Source organism: Myotis brandtii, unplaced genomic scaffold (genome assembly GCF_000412655.1).
Source record: "Myotis brandtii unplaced genomic scaffold, ASM41265v1 scaffold882, whole genome shotgun sequence".
In the NCBI taxonomy this organism is placed as follows: Eukaryota; Metazoa; Chordata; class Mammalia; order Chiroptera; family Vespertilionidae; genus Myotis; species Myotis brandtii.
Window position 1 is genome coordinate 312,128 of NW_005371607.1, and position 17,507 is coordinate 329,634.

The 17,507-nt window shown below is 48.1% G+C and overlaps 2 protein-coding genes across 8 annotated transcripts; one reads left to right on the forward strand and one right to left on the reverse strand.

Annotated features, from left to right (window-relative positions):
- Positions 1-2,088: 2,088 nt before the first annotated feature.
- On the reverse strand, positions 2,089-14,173 carry POLR3GL (polymerase (RNA) III (DNA directed) polypeptide G (32kD)-like). 2 transcript variants are annotated; one of them, XM_005884946.2, is made up of 8 exons: positions 13,697-14,172; positions 5,468-5,629; positions 5,007-5,136; positions 3,922-3,990; positions 3,522-3,578; positions 3,023-3,096; positions 2,597-2,707; positions 2,089-2,304 (listed from the first exon to the last, which is right to left on the reverse strand). In XM_005884946.2, exons 1-8 carry the CDS (start codon positions 13,955-13,957, stop codon positions 2,218-2,220), a joined length of 951 nt encoding a protein of 316 aa, XP_005885008.2. In that variant the 5' UTR covers positions 13,958-14,172; the 3' UTR covers positions 2,089-2,217. The 2 variants fall into 2 exon arrangements, with proteins under 2 accessions (XP_005885008.2, XP_014387825.1); XM_014532339.1 differs by lacking the exon at positions 5,468-5,629 and having other exon boundaries at positions 13,697-14,173.
- Positions 14,174-15,437: 1,264 nt separating this feature from the next.
- LOC102258210 (cleavage and polyadenylation specificity factor subunit 6-like) lies at positions 15,438-17,501 on the forward strand. 6 transcript variants are annotated; one of them, XM_014532330.1, is made up of 4 exons: positions 15,438-16,092; positions 16,438-16,626; positions 16,727-16,790; positions 17,169-17,501. In XM_014532330.1, the coding sequence occupies exons 1-4, from the start codon at positions 16,023-16,025 to the stop codon at positions 17,185-17,187; spliced, it is 342 nt and encodes a 113-aa protein (XP_014387816.1). In that variant the 5' UTR covers positions 15,438-16,022; the 3' UTR covers positions 17,188-17,501. The 6 variants fall into 6 exon arrangements, 5 of the variants coding, with proteins under 5 accessions (XP_014387816.1, XP_005885010.1, XP_005885009.1 ...); XM_005884948.2 differs by having other exon boundaries at positions 15,557-16,096; XM_005884947.2 differs by having other exon boundaries at positions 15,557-16,092; positions 16,422-16,626.
- Positions 17,502-17,507: the final 6 nt, after the last annotated feature.

Here is a 17,507-nt window from a genome sequence, read left to right on the forward strand (position 1 = left end):
TACAGAAGATTTTTCAGTGTATTTTGGTTCTGTTTCTTGCGGATTTCTCCCTCGTCATCTCACAGGCTATAGTGTGACTGGGAAACCCCAGGGGCGGGTCCTCTCCCTACCCCCACTCCACTTACAACACCTCACAGAGCTAGAAAAAGAACACATCAGTCATCACAAATTACTCAATACTGGAATGTTCTGTTTCTATTCCAGTCTTCCTTCTCTGTTCTCTTGGCTGCTTCTACTGTAACACCTACTACTGCATCCATACGGGGCTTTTAAGGGCCTTCCCTCAATGAAGTCACAGGCCCTATTCATTCTTTGCAACGGGGTCAGAAAGATCTAATATAAGGTTGCCACTCTCTGTCACTTGATGTTGCAGGGAATTCAGTGCGCCAGCCTGAATGAGGTTGGGAATTTCTTTCTTATTTTGATTGATTGATTGATTTGAGAGAGAGGAATGGAGAGAGAGAGAGAGAGAGAGAGAGAGAGAGAGAGAGAGAGGCATGGGTTTGTTGTTCCACTTATTTGTGCATTCCTTGGTTGATTCTTATATGTGCCCTGACTGGGGATCGAACCCACAACCTTGGCAGCGCAGGGGCGATGCTCTAACCAACTGAGCTATCTGCCAGGGAGGGGAATTTCCTGAAGGTTCTCCTGCATCCCATTTTTATGGCTTTCAGATGTGCAGTCGGGTTGCTATCTGTGCTTGCCTCCTGATTCAGTCCTTATTCCGCACACGCAGCTAGCCTGTGACTGCTGCATGTCCAGGGGCTGGAACCAATCAGCTCATCGAGGGCTTTCTCAGAGCCAATCAGAGCCGAGGGAAGTGACCTCACCCAAGGGAGAGCTGTGTAGGCGAGGAAGCATCTCTCAGAGCTGAGTGTCCCTAAGTCACTCCACTCCACCCCACCCTCCTTAGTTCCTGTAAAGCAACACCACCTCCCCTCTCCCTCCCAAAGAAGGAAGTGAGAAGGGCTAACTAAATTCCACATAGGAAAAACAAAACAAAACAACTGCAACTTAGCCACACAGTGGCTTCTAGAAGCAGAGAACAGAATATTCAGTGGGCTTCACCTACACAAACTATTCCCAGTGGTGTCTCCGGGGCCTGGAAGCGGGTGAGTGTGCTGAAGAAGACTCGGCACCTCCCCCCTCTTCCCTCTCCACACCTGGCTTTCTGGACTCTCCCCACAAAAATAGCTGCGATCATTCTCTGTAAACAAGGACAAGCTCAAGGCCAAGTGTGGGAAAGAGAGGGCCTGCGTCGCTGTGAGCACATGAGGACAGGCACAATCCCGTCGCGTGGCCGGAGGCTCAGACATCAGCTGATCTTCGGGGCCAGCGCTGTTCTTCTCCACTGCTCTGCACAGCCCCTCAGATGAGCTTCTTGAATGTTCCTGGCAAGGCTAGATTGGGAGCACGTGTCCCACCGCTGGGGTGGGCGGGAAGGGAAAAGAACAGGAAGGCTGTAACCCCCAGGTATCCCACTGGACTGACAGGGAAGGAGAGAATGGCTCAGCGAGGCATCCCCTTCACTCCTCCAGCCCGCTCCCACAAGGCCTCACCCTGAACAAAAAGACAGATTAAAAAAAAAGTTTTTATTTAAAAATATAAAACTGGCCTCACTCCTCCTAACTGCTCCCACCCCCAATCATCCCCACAAAGAACTATAAAAAGTGGGTAAGGGCATGTGTACAGCTGTCTCGGGTCTAACAGTTTCAGTTCTTCTTTCGACCCTCCTTTCTCCCTTTCATACAAGCAGACATGGGTCCTCTGCCCTTTGGCCAAGATCTCAGAAGTGACACAAGGGCAGAGGCAGGGGAAGGGTAGGAAAGAGAGCTGTCTGTCGCTATTCTCCATTTCCGTCTCCATAGACCAAACAGGTTATCTCAGTGGTTCTCAACCTTCTGGCCCTTTAAATACAGTTCCTCCTGTTGTGACCCAACCATAAAATTATTTTCGTTGCTACTTCATAACTGTAATGTTGCTACTGTGATGAATCGTCATGTAAATATCTGATATGCAGGATGGTCTTAGGCGACCCCTGTGAAAGGATCGTTGGACCGCCAAAGGAGTCGCGACCCACAGGTTGAGAACCGCTGGGTTATCTGGACACTGAGCGAAAGATCTCCTTGTCCACAAAACCAAGTAATAGGCACAGTGCCTCTCTGTGTCGTACATCAGAAAGGTACGAAGGTCCAGGGTGCTGTTTAGGGTCCTTATTCAGTAGATAGCTTCATCCATATTGTCATCACTGTCAACCCCAAAGTCCTCTCCATTGTCGAAATATGACATGATGTAATCCGTTTCCTGTAATACAAAGTAAAGAAAAGTCAGGCGTGCTTTTGGCGTTCTCCTTCCTCCCTGTGTACCCGGTCCCTTCCCTCCCAACCACACCCTCTAGGCCTGGAAACCCCGTGGCTGTGGCTGGCTTGTAGAAGAGCCTGCGGACAGATACCATTGAGGGCACTATCTCCTTTGGCTCTGCAACCCTCTGAAGAGAACATCCCTGGTGAGCAGAGTTGAGATCCCCAGAGCTAATGAGAGCAAGAGAGCAACAGGGCAAGAGAGAGGAACTGCGGGCAGAAAGCGGTCTCCTCACCTCTTCATGTTCTTCTTCATCATACTCCTCCTCTTCTTCCTCTTCCTTCTCTTCTTCTTCTTTCTCCTCGTCTTCCTCTGAAGTTACTTCTTCCTCCTTCTTCTCCAGAGTCTTTTTTTTTTTTTAAAGATTTTGTATTGATTTTTAGAGAGAGAAACATCATTCATCAGCTGCCTCCCACCAGGGATTGAGCCCACAAGTGGGGCATGTGCTCTGACCGGGAATAGAACTAGCAACTTTTCAGTGCACAGGTCAACGCCCAACCAACTGAGCCACACCGGCTAGGGCCTTCTCCAGGGTCTTATGTGAAGATGAATAGGAAGACAAACTCAGACTCAGCGCACAGAAGGGAAAAAGTGAGGCACACAGGGGCCGAAGAGGAGGGCATGGACCTGGGGCTCAGGCCCCGTGCACATTTCCTCCTACCTCTAGTTTCTGTATTGTTTCCTCTTTATCTTCTGTGGTCTTGGGGGGTCTCTTGGGAAGTAGAATGGTGGTCCCTGGTGAGAAGATCAAAAATTGAACCATCAGCCTGGCGGGTGTGGCTCAGTGGTTGAATGGCAACCTATAAACCAGGAGGTCACAGTTCAATTCTTGGTCAGGGCACATGCCCAGGATGTGGGCCCAGTCCCTAGTAGGGGGCATGCAGGAGGCAGATGAGTGATGAATCTCCCTCATTATTGATGTTTCCATTGTTCTCTTCCTCTATGAAATCAATAAAAAAAATATATGTATATTTTTTTAAAGTGAACCATCAGAGAGCAAACTTCCTACATTTCTACCACCTTCCTGCAAAGACCACGTTACTCTACTGCCCTCATGTGGTCACCAAGGTGTCCAGCAACAACACTGGGTGCTTGGAGTAGGAGTAGGATTAGGAGGGCAGGAGGAGAGCTCTTTTCCCTCTTTTTCCAGACACACTCACGCTCCTTCTGTAGCTTCCGCACTCGGATCCTTAGCTCCCGGGGTAGACGTCGCCAATCTGGGAAGAGTGGGAAAGTAAAAGTCAGTCCGACCCTGCCTGGGTTGAGGGGGACTTCTGTGAATGATGACTGGTTCTAGAGATAAGGGTTGGGATGAAGGTGAGGAAGGAAGGGGTTGGGTCAAAGTTGCTTGGAACGAAACTGCGGCTTGGATGCCTCCAGGGGAGTGAGGGCTAGTTACCAGGTTTTTAGGTGGAACCTGAGAGTGTTCACTAGTATATGTAAGGGTCCAGTTTGTAAATACTGAGGGGGTGGCGGGGGGACAGAAGAGGGTGGATGGGGTGGCGGCCAGTGTGGAGACATTTGAAAGAAGGGCAGTCAGTGAAAGGACCCATCACCTACCAGGGTTCCAGTCGATGGCACTGTCAATCGGCCCGGACATCTGATATTTGTCTGAGTAGCGCTCCACATCTGAGGGGTCAGAGGCCAAGGGTCAAAGTTTTATCTTCCCCGAGGCCTAGACCAGGGTTGTTCCTCAGGGCCCAGCCCTGTCAATACTTAGGAATTGTCTGTTCCCTCAGCCCACACCCAGAGCCCAGGCGTCAGCTTCAGTGAGGACCTTCAACAGTCTGTAACCTGTCCCTTTCCACCTAAAAGTATGATTTTTTTTGTTATCTCCCTTAACCCAAAGGCATGAGTCTATCAAGAGGTAGTGGTAACAGTAAAAAGTATACTGGGGCCCTAACCGGTTTGGCTCAATGGATAGAGCGTTCGCCTGCAGACTCAAGGGTCCCAGGTTCGATTCCAGTCAAGGGCATGTACCTTGGTTGTGGGCACATCCCCAGTAGGAGGTATGCAGGAGGCAGCTGATGGATGTTTCTAACTCTCTATCCCTCTCCCTTCCTCTCTGTAAAAAATCAATAATATATATATATTTTTAAAAAGTATACTAGAGACAAGGAACCAGGGCTCCCATATTCCCTTTGCTCCTTGTTCATGGGACTAACCTGCACGAGCCTTTCCGCTCCCTGAGCTTCCACTTCTAGGGAACACTGTCCTTCCACAGCAGTTAATAAATACCCACTATCCCAGGCCTCCCACGTGCACCCCCTCATCCAGTCGCTCTTGGTCTCCCCGACTTCTCCACGATCCACTAACCAGAAAGGTATCCCTTTAGTTAGCAGGGTATCTCCGAGGCCTAACACCAGCCCCCCTTCTGATTGGTTGGTGCCTGTAATATCCAGATGGTTAAAAATTATAATACATCCCCCCTTTATACGGGTGCAATACTTCACCTCCTGCTGTCCCAAGACTGTTGCGAAACACAAAACCAATCGTGGACACTGTCATGTGTTTCGAATTCAGGGGTGGTTATTATGATCTCCCCAGTTGGACGGTGAGCGTCCTCTGCCGCGCCTGGCATCGCTGGCCCGCAGTAGGCACTGCCCCGGGAGGCACTTGGGACGGGATACCAGCATCCGACTGACCTCTCTTGGGGACCGCTGGCCGGATGAAGTAGGGCAGCTGCCTCATGGCCCCTCGCAGCTCCTGCTTCAGTGCCAGGACATACTCCCCTTCCTCTCCTGAGGGCAGAGGCACAGGGCGGAACTCCAGGGGCTAAGAGACAGGGGCAGTGGTCAGTCGGGGAGAAAATGCTGGACTACAAATCCAGGAGGGTGTCTCCCCCAAGCTCAATCCCATGCTCCTGCTGAGCAAAGGGTCAGACGAGAAAAGGGGAGCAGCACAGTATGTTGAAAGTTGGGGAGCCAGGGCTCTGAGAAGTCAGGTAGACACTTCCCGGCCTGGAGAACATCCGTGGGAGCCGGGTGCACAGAGACAGGGAGGAGCAAGATAAGGATGGTTTCATGATGGCCCAGGAGACATCCCGGCTCACATACAGGCAGCCAGGGGCACCGGGGAGGCCTGGGCAGGGAGGGCAGACACTCACCGGGAAGAGTGGTGAAGGCTGCAGGGTGGGTGGGGGCAGAGCATCCCCCTTCCCAATGCCCACGGCCTCCATGTTGAAGGTCAACTGGCCGCGGCCCCGACCCCGGCCCCGGCTGGCCATGGTGGAAGCGGCCTGGGTATTCAGAGATCCGATGAGAAACACCTGATGAAGATAAAAACAGAGAGAAAAAGCGCAGGAGAAGGGGTAGGAAACCAGGGAGGTATACGACACGCAATCTTTTTTCCTGGGACCTGAAAAGCCAGCGTAATTCAACAGGTTTTGACTGAGAAGGCACCGGCCAGGCCGAGTATTTCTGGAAATATAAACACGGATGAGACGTGGTCTCAACCGGACAGATAACTGCAATATAGTGTAACTGCAGCCCAAAGGGGAAAGTGATTAGATCCTTGGATAAAACTCCCTTGCATCCCTAAGATAATCTGATGTTTATCACCATCTGCGGAGCTACCTATGACCTTTTCATTCTTTCTCTCCCTGGCTTTCCAAACCCAACCAAGCCCCAATTCAATCCAATGCAGTGCATTTCAACAACACATTTATTCAGAATATACCATGAAAAAAGTAGTACGACAGGCACTGTGGGGGCACAGGGATAAGTCATCAGTCTCTGTCAGTGGCGGGCGTGTGGGGGGTGTGGGAGGGGGCAGAGAGGAGAACCATTACAGTCAAATTGATCTTTTAAGACACCACTTGGGAGCACAGAACTTAGAATTGGAAGGACCCACAGAGCTTTCTAGTCCAAACCCCCTCCGCGTGCAGTACTCCACTCGGTAAGCTGTGAGTCATTCTGCGTCTGGTGGTATTTTCCTAAAGAGAGGGTGTCCATTCTCCCCCATGGCGGCCCATCCCACTGGGATTGACTCTGATGAATCGAAAGCTCCTCTTGCTACTGAACTGAGCTCTGCCTCTTGTCACCATCAGACTTGCGGGGACACTCAGATGCAGCTATCATGGGGGATAAAGTCACCAAGTGAAAATGAAACTTGCCCGGCCCGGCGTGGTTCAGTGGCTGAGCACGGACATATGCCCGGGTTGTGGGCTGGATCCCCATAGTGGGGCGTGCAGGAGGCAGCTGATAAATGATTCTCTCTCATCGCTGATGTTTCTATCTCCCTCTCCCTCTCCCTTCCTCTCTGAAATCAATAAAAATATATACTTTTTTAAAATGAAACTTGAAAAAAATGATACCCCAGTAGCAAGGAATATACCTAGCACCCAGATCTTGGTTTCTAATACTATTTTCTAATAAACGGAACCAAGGCTTCTTGAAGAAATGGCTAATTCTAGGATGGGGGCAGGAAATATACACCATGAGCCTGAAGTACCTTCTAGTGCCAGTAAGTGCTAAGACAACAACAACAAACAAACAAAAAACCACCACACATTGATGGGGCTACATCAACGGAGCATACGAGTCAAGTGAAAGAGCTCCCAATGGCCAAAGCCGGAACAATTTGAACAATAACATAGAGCAGTATTGGATTATTACCCCAAAGCATAAACTAAATATCCAGAAGTTCACACTAGTATAAATAAATGACTGAATAAATCAATTCATGGGGGAGAAAAAAAAATCTCTCATTCAGAATTCCAAATCCATTGTGTAGACTCCCCTAAAGACAGAGGGTAGAACTCCCCTCTCCTTAAGTGTTGGCTGTGTATGGGGAATTTTGTCCAAAACGTATAGTTTTTGAAAGGGTAGGGTAGTAACTTTACAATGGAGAAACTGCACGAACACTAACTACTTCTGCCAGGTGACCAAGGTCAATAGCAACAATCTTAAATCATGTCGTGAATTCGTACCCTTAATATTGAAGTGATGAAATGGCACTTACCACTTTACCTCTGTGACCCCCCCCCCAAATCCACAACCCCAGTCTACTCAGGAGAAAAACATCAGACAAATTCCAGCAGAAGAGCATCCTACGGGCCTGACCGGTACTTTCTAGCACTGCCAGTCACCCAAAACAAGGGAGGTCCACCCTTCCATCGTAACAGGGGAGAGCAGTCCTAGTGGTAGGTAGTATTCTTAAAAATAAAGAACACCATCCCTTTTGTTCTCTGATTATAGAATATACTATAAGTTTTCTAGAATAAATATTCTAGGAAACACATAAAGGTATAAAGAAAAAAAATACTTATTATTTCATGATGACCGCCATCTAGTAATAACCATTATTAATATTTTAACATGTATCCTTTTAATTTCATTTCCATGTGTATAAATACATGTACGTGTATACATACACACACACACACACACACACACACACACACACACACAATAGGACCATGACAACTAAATGTAATGTTGTATACTGGATCGAATCCTGGAAGAGAAAAAGAGCAGCAGGTAAAACTAAGGAAGTGTGAAACAAGTGTGACTTTAAATAATTATAATGTATCAATATGGTTTCATAACTGTAACTTATGTACCATACTAATACATGATGCTAATAATACGGGAAACTGTTCCAGGGCATAGAGAAGCTTTCCGTACTATCTCTCCAGTTTTTCTGTAAATCTAAAATTGTTTCAAAAAATAAAGTCTATTTTAAAAAACCTTGAGTAGCACTTTAAATCCAGTTTCTCAGACCTTCCTTGCTTTTATGACCTTGGCCGGTTTGAAGAGAACTGGTCAGGTATATGATAGGATGCTCCTCTGCTAGAATTTGTCTCATGTTTTCCTCCTGATTAGACTGCGGCTCGGGGCTTGGGGAAGGAGAATACAGAGGTGAAGTACCATTGCATCCCATCATATTAAGGGTACAGAGTAACAAGTTGTTAGAGAACAATAAGAAATAATACAGTACATAATTAAGATCTCTTAAATTAGTGATTCATAATGTCATTGTTCCCACAGTCCAGAAAAGGGAGAAAACTAGGAGGTCTGCGATGGTGAGGGGAGGATTTATAAATACAGTTACAAAGCTCTAACCCAGGGGTGGGCAAACTTTTTGACTCGAGGGCCACAATGGGTTCTTAAACTGGACCGGAGGGCCGGAACAAAAGCATGCATGGAGTGTTTGTGTGAACTAATATAAATTCAAAGTAAACATCATTACATAAAAGGGTACGGTCTTTTTTTTTTTTTAGTTTTATTCATTTCAACCAGGCCGGATCTGCCCCGCGGGCCGTAGTTTGCCCACGGCTGCTCTAACCGGCTTGGCTCAGTGGATAGAGCGTTGGCCTGCGGACTGAAGGGTCCCAGGTTCGATTTCAGTCAAGGGCACATCCCCAGTAGGAGGTGTGCAGGAAGCAGCTGATTGATGTTTCTCTCTCATTGATGTTTCTGACTCTCTATCCCTCTCTCTTCCTCTCTGTAAAAAAAAAGAAATAAAATATATATTTTTTAAAAATACAGTAACAAAGTCTAAAGTTTGGAAGAGCACTTAGAAGTCATGCATTCATTCATGTAACAAATATTTATTGAGCATCTACTACATGCCAGATATAATGCTAGATAATGGGGATCATAGTGAATCCTCTAGACTTGCATCCTTCCTCTGATAAACCATATTTAGTACATTGTTATTCATCTTCTATTTAAACATCTTTAATGAGAGAACGCCCTATCTCACTTTGTATGTCCTTTCATTTTTGGATATTTGTGCTTCAATTAATATTCAACAAACACTCTAGACCAGCGGTTCTCAACCTGTGGGTCACGACCCCTTTGGCGGTCGAACGATCCTTTCACAGGGGTCGCCTAAGACCATCCTGCATAGCAGATATTTACATGACGATTCATAACAGTAGCAACATTACAGTTATGAATTAGCAACGAAAATAATTTTATGGTTGGGTCACAACATGAGGAACTGTATTTAAAGGGCCAGAAGGTTGAGAACCACTGCTCTAGACAAAAAAAAAATATGGCTAAATAAAGGGCATTTTACAAAAGATTAGTTATTTAAAAATATTTTTAAATAGGTATAAAGTAATCTATGTTGCAAACATACACACACATTTATGAATAAAAATGTTCTTAAAGGATATACATTAATTTAAGGTGTGTTTTGGGGGGGCGGTTATTTGTAATTTAAGGTTTTCTTCTATACTGTTTTTGTAATGAGAAAAAATGTTGATTTAAATTTAAAAATATATACTAACAATAGTAGATGAGACCAGTAACATGTAGCAGGAAGGAGAGGGTAAAAGAATATGTGTCTGAGAAACTTGGAAAGTTTCAAGTCCAACTACCACGAAAAAATGTGAAGCAGAAGCTGGCTGTTAGTTAACAGATTGCATGGTGATCTGATTGACAGAGCATATGAGGGAAGAGAGGAGGACTGGTGGACCCAGGAGTAAGAATCCATCACCATGTCTCCGGGCCCTTTCAGGGAAAGAACACTCCCAGTGCTGGCTCCAGTCTCTTTCCACTTGACACACAATGGAGAGGGGAGCTGGGTGTTTGTTTGTTTGTTTGTTAGCTTGTTTGTTTGTTTTTAATATATTTTTATTGACTTCAGAGAGGAAGGGAGAGATGGAAACATCAATGATGAAAGAGAATCATTGATCAGCTGCTTCCTGCACGCCCCCTACTAGGGATTGAGCCCACAACCTGGGCATGTGCCCTTGACCAGAATTGAACGCAGAACCCTTCAGTCCGCTGGCCGGCGCTCTATCCACTGAGCCAAACTGGCTAAGGCTGGGGCAGAGGGGAGCTGTTTTGACTGCAAAGCAGCCAGGAGTCAGGAAAAGGCCATGCGTTTGAGGTTAGACAAATCTAATTCCATTTCCACATACGTATCAAGGGGCTCCCAACAAAGTGGGGTAAAATAAGACAAAATTTTATCTAATTCAGGCAATAAACTAAACCATTCATCTCTACCCCACTCAGCTCAGTAATTACAACGAGTCTCTTATACTTAAGATTGTGATTGTGTCTCAGTTCCTGACAGTAAAGTCTCTTATAATCTGGTTCCAAACTACTCTTCTTTAATATCAGTTGTCCCCAGTGTTCACCCTGCATTCTCCCTCCCGTAAAACAACAACATCCCATATACATTATGCTCATCCCCATTATGTATAACTGTGTGTTATGGTACAAGTTATTGAGAACAGATTGCAACAAAACATAGAGAAAAACAGTTACATGGAATTTAAGGAAGTTACATGCATGTAGTGGTTAAGGACATGGATTTGAATCCCAGTTCTGTCATTTCTTAGCTATATAACTTTCGGCTATTTTAAAAATATCTCAAAAACTGTTTCCTTCATCCTTAAAAGGGGAATAATAAAAACAAAATCATCTTCATTCACTTAACCAGGGGTCCTCAAACTTTTTAAACAGGGGGCCAGTTCACTGTCCCTCAGACCGTTGGAGGGCCGGACTATAGTTTAAAAAAAAAACTATGAACAAATTCCTATGCACACTGCACATATCTTATTTTGAAGTAAAAAAACAAAACGGGAACAAATACAATATTTGTATTTGCATGTGGCCCGCGGGCCGTAGTTTGAAGACCCCTGCACTTAACAAATATTTACTGCGTGCTTACTACGTGCCAGGTGCTGTTCTAAGAGATCCAGGGACTGAGGCCTAGAGCACTCTAAGGTTTAGGCTTTCCTATATTTGTAGTGAAAAAATCACCCCAAAAGAATAAACATGCAAAAGACATGGACAATTACCCTAACCAGTTTGGCTCAGTGGATAGAGCGTCGGCCTCTGGTCTGAGGGGTCCCAGGTTTGATTCCTGCATGTACCTTGGTTGCAGGCACATCCCCAGTAGGGGGTGTGCAAGAGGCAGCTGATCGATGTTTCTCTCTCATCAATGTTTCTAAATCTCTATTCCTCTCTGTAAAAAATCAATAAAATATATATATTTTTAAAAAGACATGGACAATTGACAAAAGTCTGACTCTTTACCTGTTAAACTGACAAAGATTTAAATAATAATCAGGCTGTCATGAATTTTGTTGAGATGGACGCTCTCATAATTCACTAGAACAATCGTTTGAGGGAACAAATTGACCACTTGAATCAACAGCCTTTTTTATTTTTATACTTTTAGAGAGAGAGGAATGGGGAGGGAGGGAGAGAGAGAGGAATGGGGAGGGAGAGAGAGAGAGGAATGGGGAGGGGGAGAGAGAGAGGAATGGGGAGGGGGGGAGAGAGAGAGGAATGGGGAGAGAGAAAGAGAGAGAGAGAGAGAGAGAGAGAGAGAGAGAGAGAGCACTTATGACCTGGAGCCTGAGTATGTGCCCTGACCAGGAGCCGAAGCAGCCGCCTCTGGGGTAGGGGAGGGCCCTCCAGCTGCCATGCAGGCCAGGACTCAACAGCCTTTTCTAACGTTCATACCCTTAGCCCACTGACCCTACTAAAGATTTAACCTAAAGAAATCATCAGATATGTGGTCAGAGATATAAGTTCAAGGATGCTCATCAAAGAGCTATTCATAGTAGCAAAAATCCTGAAATAACTTAAATGGTCCAACAAAAAAATGATCCAAAAAATTCAAAATATTCATTTTAGACTATTACGTAGCCATAAAAATGACTTTTAAAAAATATTATTTTTATTGATCTCAGAGAGGAAGAAAGAGGGAGAGAGAGAGAGAGAGAGAGAGAAGAGAGAGAGAGAGAGAAACATCAATGATGCAAGAGAATCATTGATCGACTGCCTCCTGCACACCCCACACTGGGGATAGAGCCCGCCACCTGGACATACGCCCTGACCAGAAATCGAATCCTGCCCTCCTGGTTCATAGGTCGACACTCAACCACTGCACCCACCAGTCATTATTTTAAAATGACTTTAAATAATATTTAAAAGAAAAAAATTCACAATATAATGTAAACTAAGGGGGAACATAATAAAAATTGCATTTATTGTATGACCCTATTTATGCAATATACACACACATATATATGTATACATGCAGAAAAGAAATAGAAAGGATACATATTAAAATATAATAATGGTTATCACTACATCATGGTCATGATATAATAGCTATTTTTCTTTATACCTTTATGTGTTTCCAAATTTTCTAGAATAAATGTATATTACTTCTGTAATCAGAAAACAAAAGGTAAGGTGTTCTTTATTTCTAAGAATGCTACCACTAGGACTGCTCTCGCCTTTCACAATGGAAGTGTGGGATGCAGTGTGTCAAGTTATATATTTGTCTAGAATATTTGTCGGATATCAATTGAAGAACAAATATCCAACAATGGAATGACTGGAAAAGTGAGATAGGGTCATTTTACTAAAGACGATTAAATAGAAGCTGGATAACAATTTACTAAATATGGTTTACCCGAGGAAGGATGCATGTCTAGAGTAGAGGATTCATTATGATCCTCCTTGTCTAGCACTGTCTGGCATATTGATTTATGCTCAATAAATATTTGTTGAATGAATGAATGAGTGAACACAATATATCTAAGCTTTCTTCCAAACTTGAGACCTTGTGATTCATAAAATGCTCCCCCACCTCCACTATCCCAGTCTTTCTAGCTTGCTCCCTTCTCTGAACTGTGGGAGCAACTATAAAATGAACCACTACTTTTAAGAGCCCTTAATTATATACTGTATTGTACTGTATTTTGTCTTTTATGAATTGTTCCCTAATCACATTAGGAGTTTAAATTCTGAATCCCCAATCAATTCCATTCAATCAACCTGCATTGGACAATGTATAGTAAGTATTAGAACCTGCCCTACAAAACCTTATATTCTGAGAAAACTAGAAACATTAAAGAGAGAGGGTGCACTAAGTACTCTAATAGAGGTATACATAAAATGCTAGCATCAGACTGGGAAACAATTAATTCTGGGGGGGGGGGGGGAAGGGGGGAAAATTAATTTGGGGGGGGGGGGGTGGTAAGGTGGTGCAAGAAAGCTACAGGTAGGACATGGGTAACCTTCCATCTGAGTCTTGATGGATAACAGAAGTCTGTCAGGCCCCTGGGGAGATACTGTTAACAGGTTCGAGGAAAGCTGATGCCATTGCAGAGTCGGAATCACAGAGAGCGTCTTTCCCACGTTCTGCTTTACTATCCGTCGCCTGTGCGCACAAGAACGCTACGGTGTGGATCAATACCGCGATGGGAACCCAGGAGAGAAAGGGGAGGGAGCCCGAGGGGGCTGATCAGCAAGCCGGTTTGCTGTCTGTCTGTCTGTCTCGCAGCTGGCCCAGGCGAAGTAGTTCGGGAACTGTGGGACGGAACCAGGTCCGAGCCTCCAGGTGGGAGCCTTACCTGCCGCCCCTCCCCCACGCGAAGCCGAGGCCGCCGCCAACCTGGAATCCGCCCGTCTTCCTCGAGCAGGGGGCGCTCTGGGCCCGCCTCCGCGAGCTCCCCATTGGTGAGTCCTCCCCGCCAATCTAGGAGGAGCCGGCGGGGAGGTCCGCCCCCTGGCAGCCGAGGAGGCGGAGGGCGGAGCCAGCCGGAACCGGGCGTGGGAGCCACTAGCGGAGGGAGACGGGGTTGCAGAATGAGCCAGGCTCCATTATTTCCCATCTCGTCTCAGATGCAGGAGCCGCGGGCCAGCTCAGCGAGAGTTCACAGCGGGGGCCTGACGCCCAGGTCTCACCAGCGGGCTCTGCGGGGCCCCCGCAGAGACATGAGCCCCTATGGGAGCGGCTCGTTAGAGATGAGTCTTTGCGTGACGGCCTCACGCTTGGCCTCTGCTCCATGACTCCAGCCTTCCCTTCCACCCTCCACTGCTTCCCTCGAGCACCACCAGTGAATACTGCTCTTATAAAAAATGTTTCTTTCCGTGGGTTGCTGCCATGTCTGAAAGAAGATGGGGAGGGGTTTTGGGGGGAGGAAGGTTAGGAATCAGAGAACTAGAATTAGGGGGCAGGGCAGGAGCCAGTGTTTCCTGCACTTTCCATTGCCTTCCAGCTCCTCTTCGCCCTTGGTAAGGGCGCATGGTGGGAATGTTACAGAAGACCAGAGAAGAACCAAGCAACGCTCAGAGAGATGGAGTTACATTTATGATGATGATGATGATGATGATGATGCACGGCCCAGAGAAAAAAATGTCTCTAGAATTCTGGGCCGAGTCATAAAGGAAATTTCCTGTATTTATACCTTTTTACCCTCTTTGTCTCCTAAATATGGAGTTTTTCCGGTCCCCTTTGCACAGTTCTATATGCTGGGCCTTTGAGACCTCAACCAAAGGCTTGGCCTGGCGCCAGCCCGGATAACTTCGTCTGGGGAAGGTTTACGGCCTCTCTGGAACAGGGAGTTGTCTTTTTTCCTTATTTAAGCCAGCAAGCATTTACAGAAGCCAAAAGAGCAGGGTTAAAATTTCACACAGCAGTTTTTATATAAGATGGGTGCTTCAGGAAGAGGAGTCTTATGTGTACACACACACACACACACACACACACACACCAGAAACAGAGGGAAGAGCTCAGAGGGGTGATAAAATATAAGCTTCAAGAACCTCCGAGGTGTCAGAGCAATGGCCTGGGAGCAACGCCTCTGGGCTCGGAAGGCTGCAGGGTGGTGGCAAGTGCCCTGTCTTTGGGATAAGACAGAAACGGAGCTGTGAGGCTTTGGAGAACTCGCTTAACTTTACTAAGTCCCTGTTTCTTTTTTTTTTTTAAATATATTTTATTGATTTTTTACAGAGAGGAAGGAGAGGAACAGAGAGTTAGAAACATCGATGAGAGAGAAACATCAATTAGCTGCCTCCTGCACACCTCCCACTGGGGAAGTGCCCGCAACCAAGTACATGCCCCTGACCGGAATCGAACCCGGGACCCTTCAGTCCGCAGGCCGATGCTCTATCCACTGAACCAAACCAGCTAGGGCCTAAGTCCCTGTTTCTTATAAAGTGAAGATAATTCCTTCTTTGTAGTATTGTTGTGAGGACGGGAGATACGTATGTAAAGTACTTGGCACATAGCTGGTGTCCGATAAGTGGTAGCTGGTAAAAATGGGCAGCTTCCCTGCAGTATTTCTCCCCCCCCTCCCCCTTATTTTTAGGATCTTGTGTCAGGTGGCCTCCGGCCTCTGAATTATCTCAGGTGAGTTTTCCAAATCCTTGAGAAATTTTTCCTCACCCCCCACTTCCTCTGAAGCCTTCCAGCTGGACACAAACTCATTCCTAAAATATGCAGATGGAAGCTATGGTAACCATGGAGACAGGGCAGGTGGCAAGGAGAAGCAGAGGCAGTGAGAGAAACCAATTGCGACCACAGGGGAGCGAGACTTGAGGAGCGATTTGGACCGAGACTTCCACGCAAGATGAAAAAATAACCTAAGCAAGAGGTGCCGTGAGAGAGGATGTGGCACAAGGCTCGCTCTTGTCTCCGCGCACCCTCGCCCGCAAGAATATGGGGAGGAGGCATCCGGGAATGCCCTGGCCTTTCCTAAAAATGACCCAAGGTCCCCGCCCTCCTCATACTTATTTAAGAGGCCCGTACAGGGAGCTGCGGTCCAAGTTCATCTGCGCTGTGTGCTCCGCTTGGGGGGTGGGGGGGAGGGGATGCTCCCCGGCGTCTGACTCCGGCTCGCCCTGACATTTAAACTGTGAGACGCCAGACACATCTCTTGCCGCTCTCCGCACAGCATGGACTCCGGCTGCGGATCCCCACCGCCGCCCTCCACCCCTCCGCACAGGGCGCCCCGTGCCTGGCGCGGTAGGTAGGTCAGGTCTGGCGCACAAGCGCACAGGAACACGCCGAGCGAGCGAGAAGGGGGGATCTGCAGAAGCTCAAGAACGAATTTAGTTGGTGTCGGTCTGGGTGGCAGAGGAATCTTCTAAGAATCCTTTAGGTTTGTTGGGACCGAAGGGCGGCCGGCTAAGCCAGGAAAATCAGGATCGGAGCTCCAGGTTTGGGGGTTTGTGTGTGCATGGGTGGGGGAACGGGTTGGTGCCCGACGCCCCCACCCGCGGAGACGAGGCTATAAATAGCAAGGCAGAGCTCCGCCTTTCGCACCCCCCCCCCCCGCCCCCCCCCCCCCCCAGCCTCTCTCCTCCCCAGCCGGCGCTGTGCCCGGGGCGCACCGGGAGGAGGGACCAGCATCCGATGCCCGGGCGCAGATACTGACACCAAGGGAATCCAGATGCCCCCCCACGCCATGTGGGCCCCCGGGAACCCGGCCCCACCACCCCGGCTGCCTGGTGGTCCCGGCCTCGGTTCTGGCCGGGCGGAGATTCTGCAGACATTCAGGTATCTATTTGGGCGCAAAGCCTGGGAGGGGAAGGAGCAAGGAGTGATGGGGACCAGAGCAGGGGCAAAAGAAACCCCCATTCTCCCCCACCCGTTTTAGGTCCCCAATGCAAGCTGCTTCCCTCCCCCCACTCAATATATGGGGCGGTGGCAACCTCAACGAGGTTAGGAACGGGAATGTGTGTGTGAATGTATGGGTGCATGTGCGTGGGTGGGTGGCATTCAGCATCTGAGAGAGGGGGATTCCAAGTGCAGATAAGAAAAGGGGGGTGCTGGAAAGGTCTGAGGAGCCGGGGGTGCGGGTGGGGGGGTACCTCTGAGCGTGCACGTACGCATTTGCACGCGCGCTGGTCTTTAATGCGGGTGCACCCTTCCCACCTTCTCAGGCATGCTCTGGGGGGAGGTGGCGGCTCCAGGCATGGGTTAGAGGAAGGGCTGTGTGCCGTGCAGTGGAGATCTCTTCCACCCCACGCCGGGTCCTTCCGCCGGTGCCTCAGTTTCCCTGTCTGGATCCATCAGTCAGATGTACCTCTTTCTTGCAGGGATTGGCTTCGCCACTGAGCCCTCAGGCCTCTTCCAGCCATCACCCCCACACCCCTAGCCTTCCCGGGCAGGCCCCGGCCCCGGCTCCATCCGTGCTCTCGCCCCAGCCGCAGCGATGCTGCACACGGAGGGCCACGCTCTTCTCCGGGCCGTGGGGCAGGGGAAACTGCGCCTGGCCCGCTTGCTGCTGGAGGGCGGCGCTTACGTGAACGAGGGCGATGCCCAGGGGGAGACCGCGCTGATGGCAGCTTGTCGGGCCCGCTACGACGACCCCCAGAACAAGGCGCGCATGATCCGCTACCTCCTGGAGCACGGCGCGGACCCCAACATCGCGGACC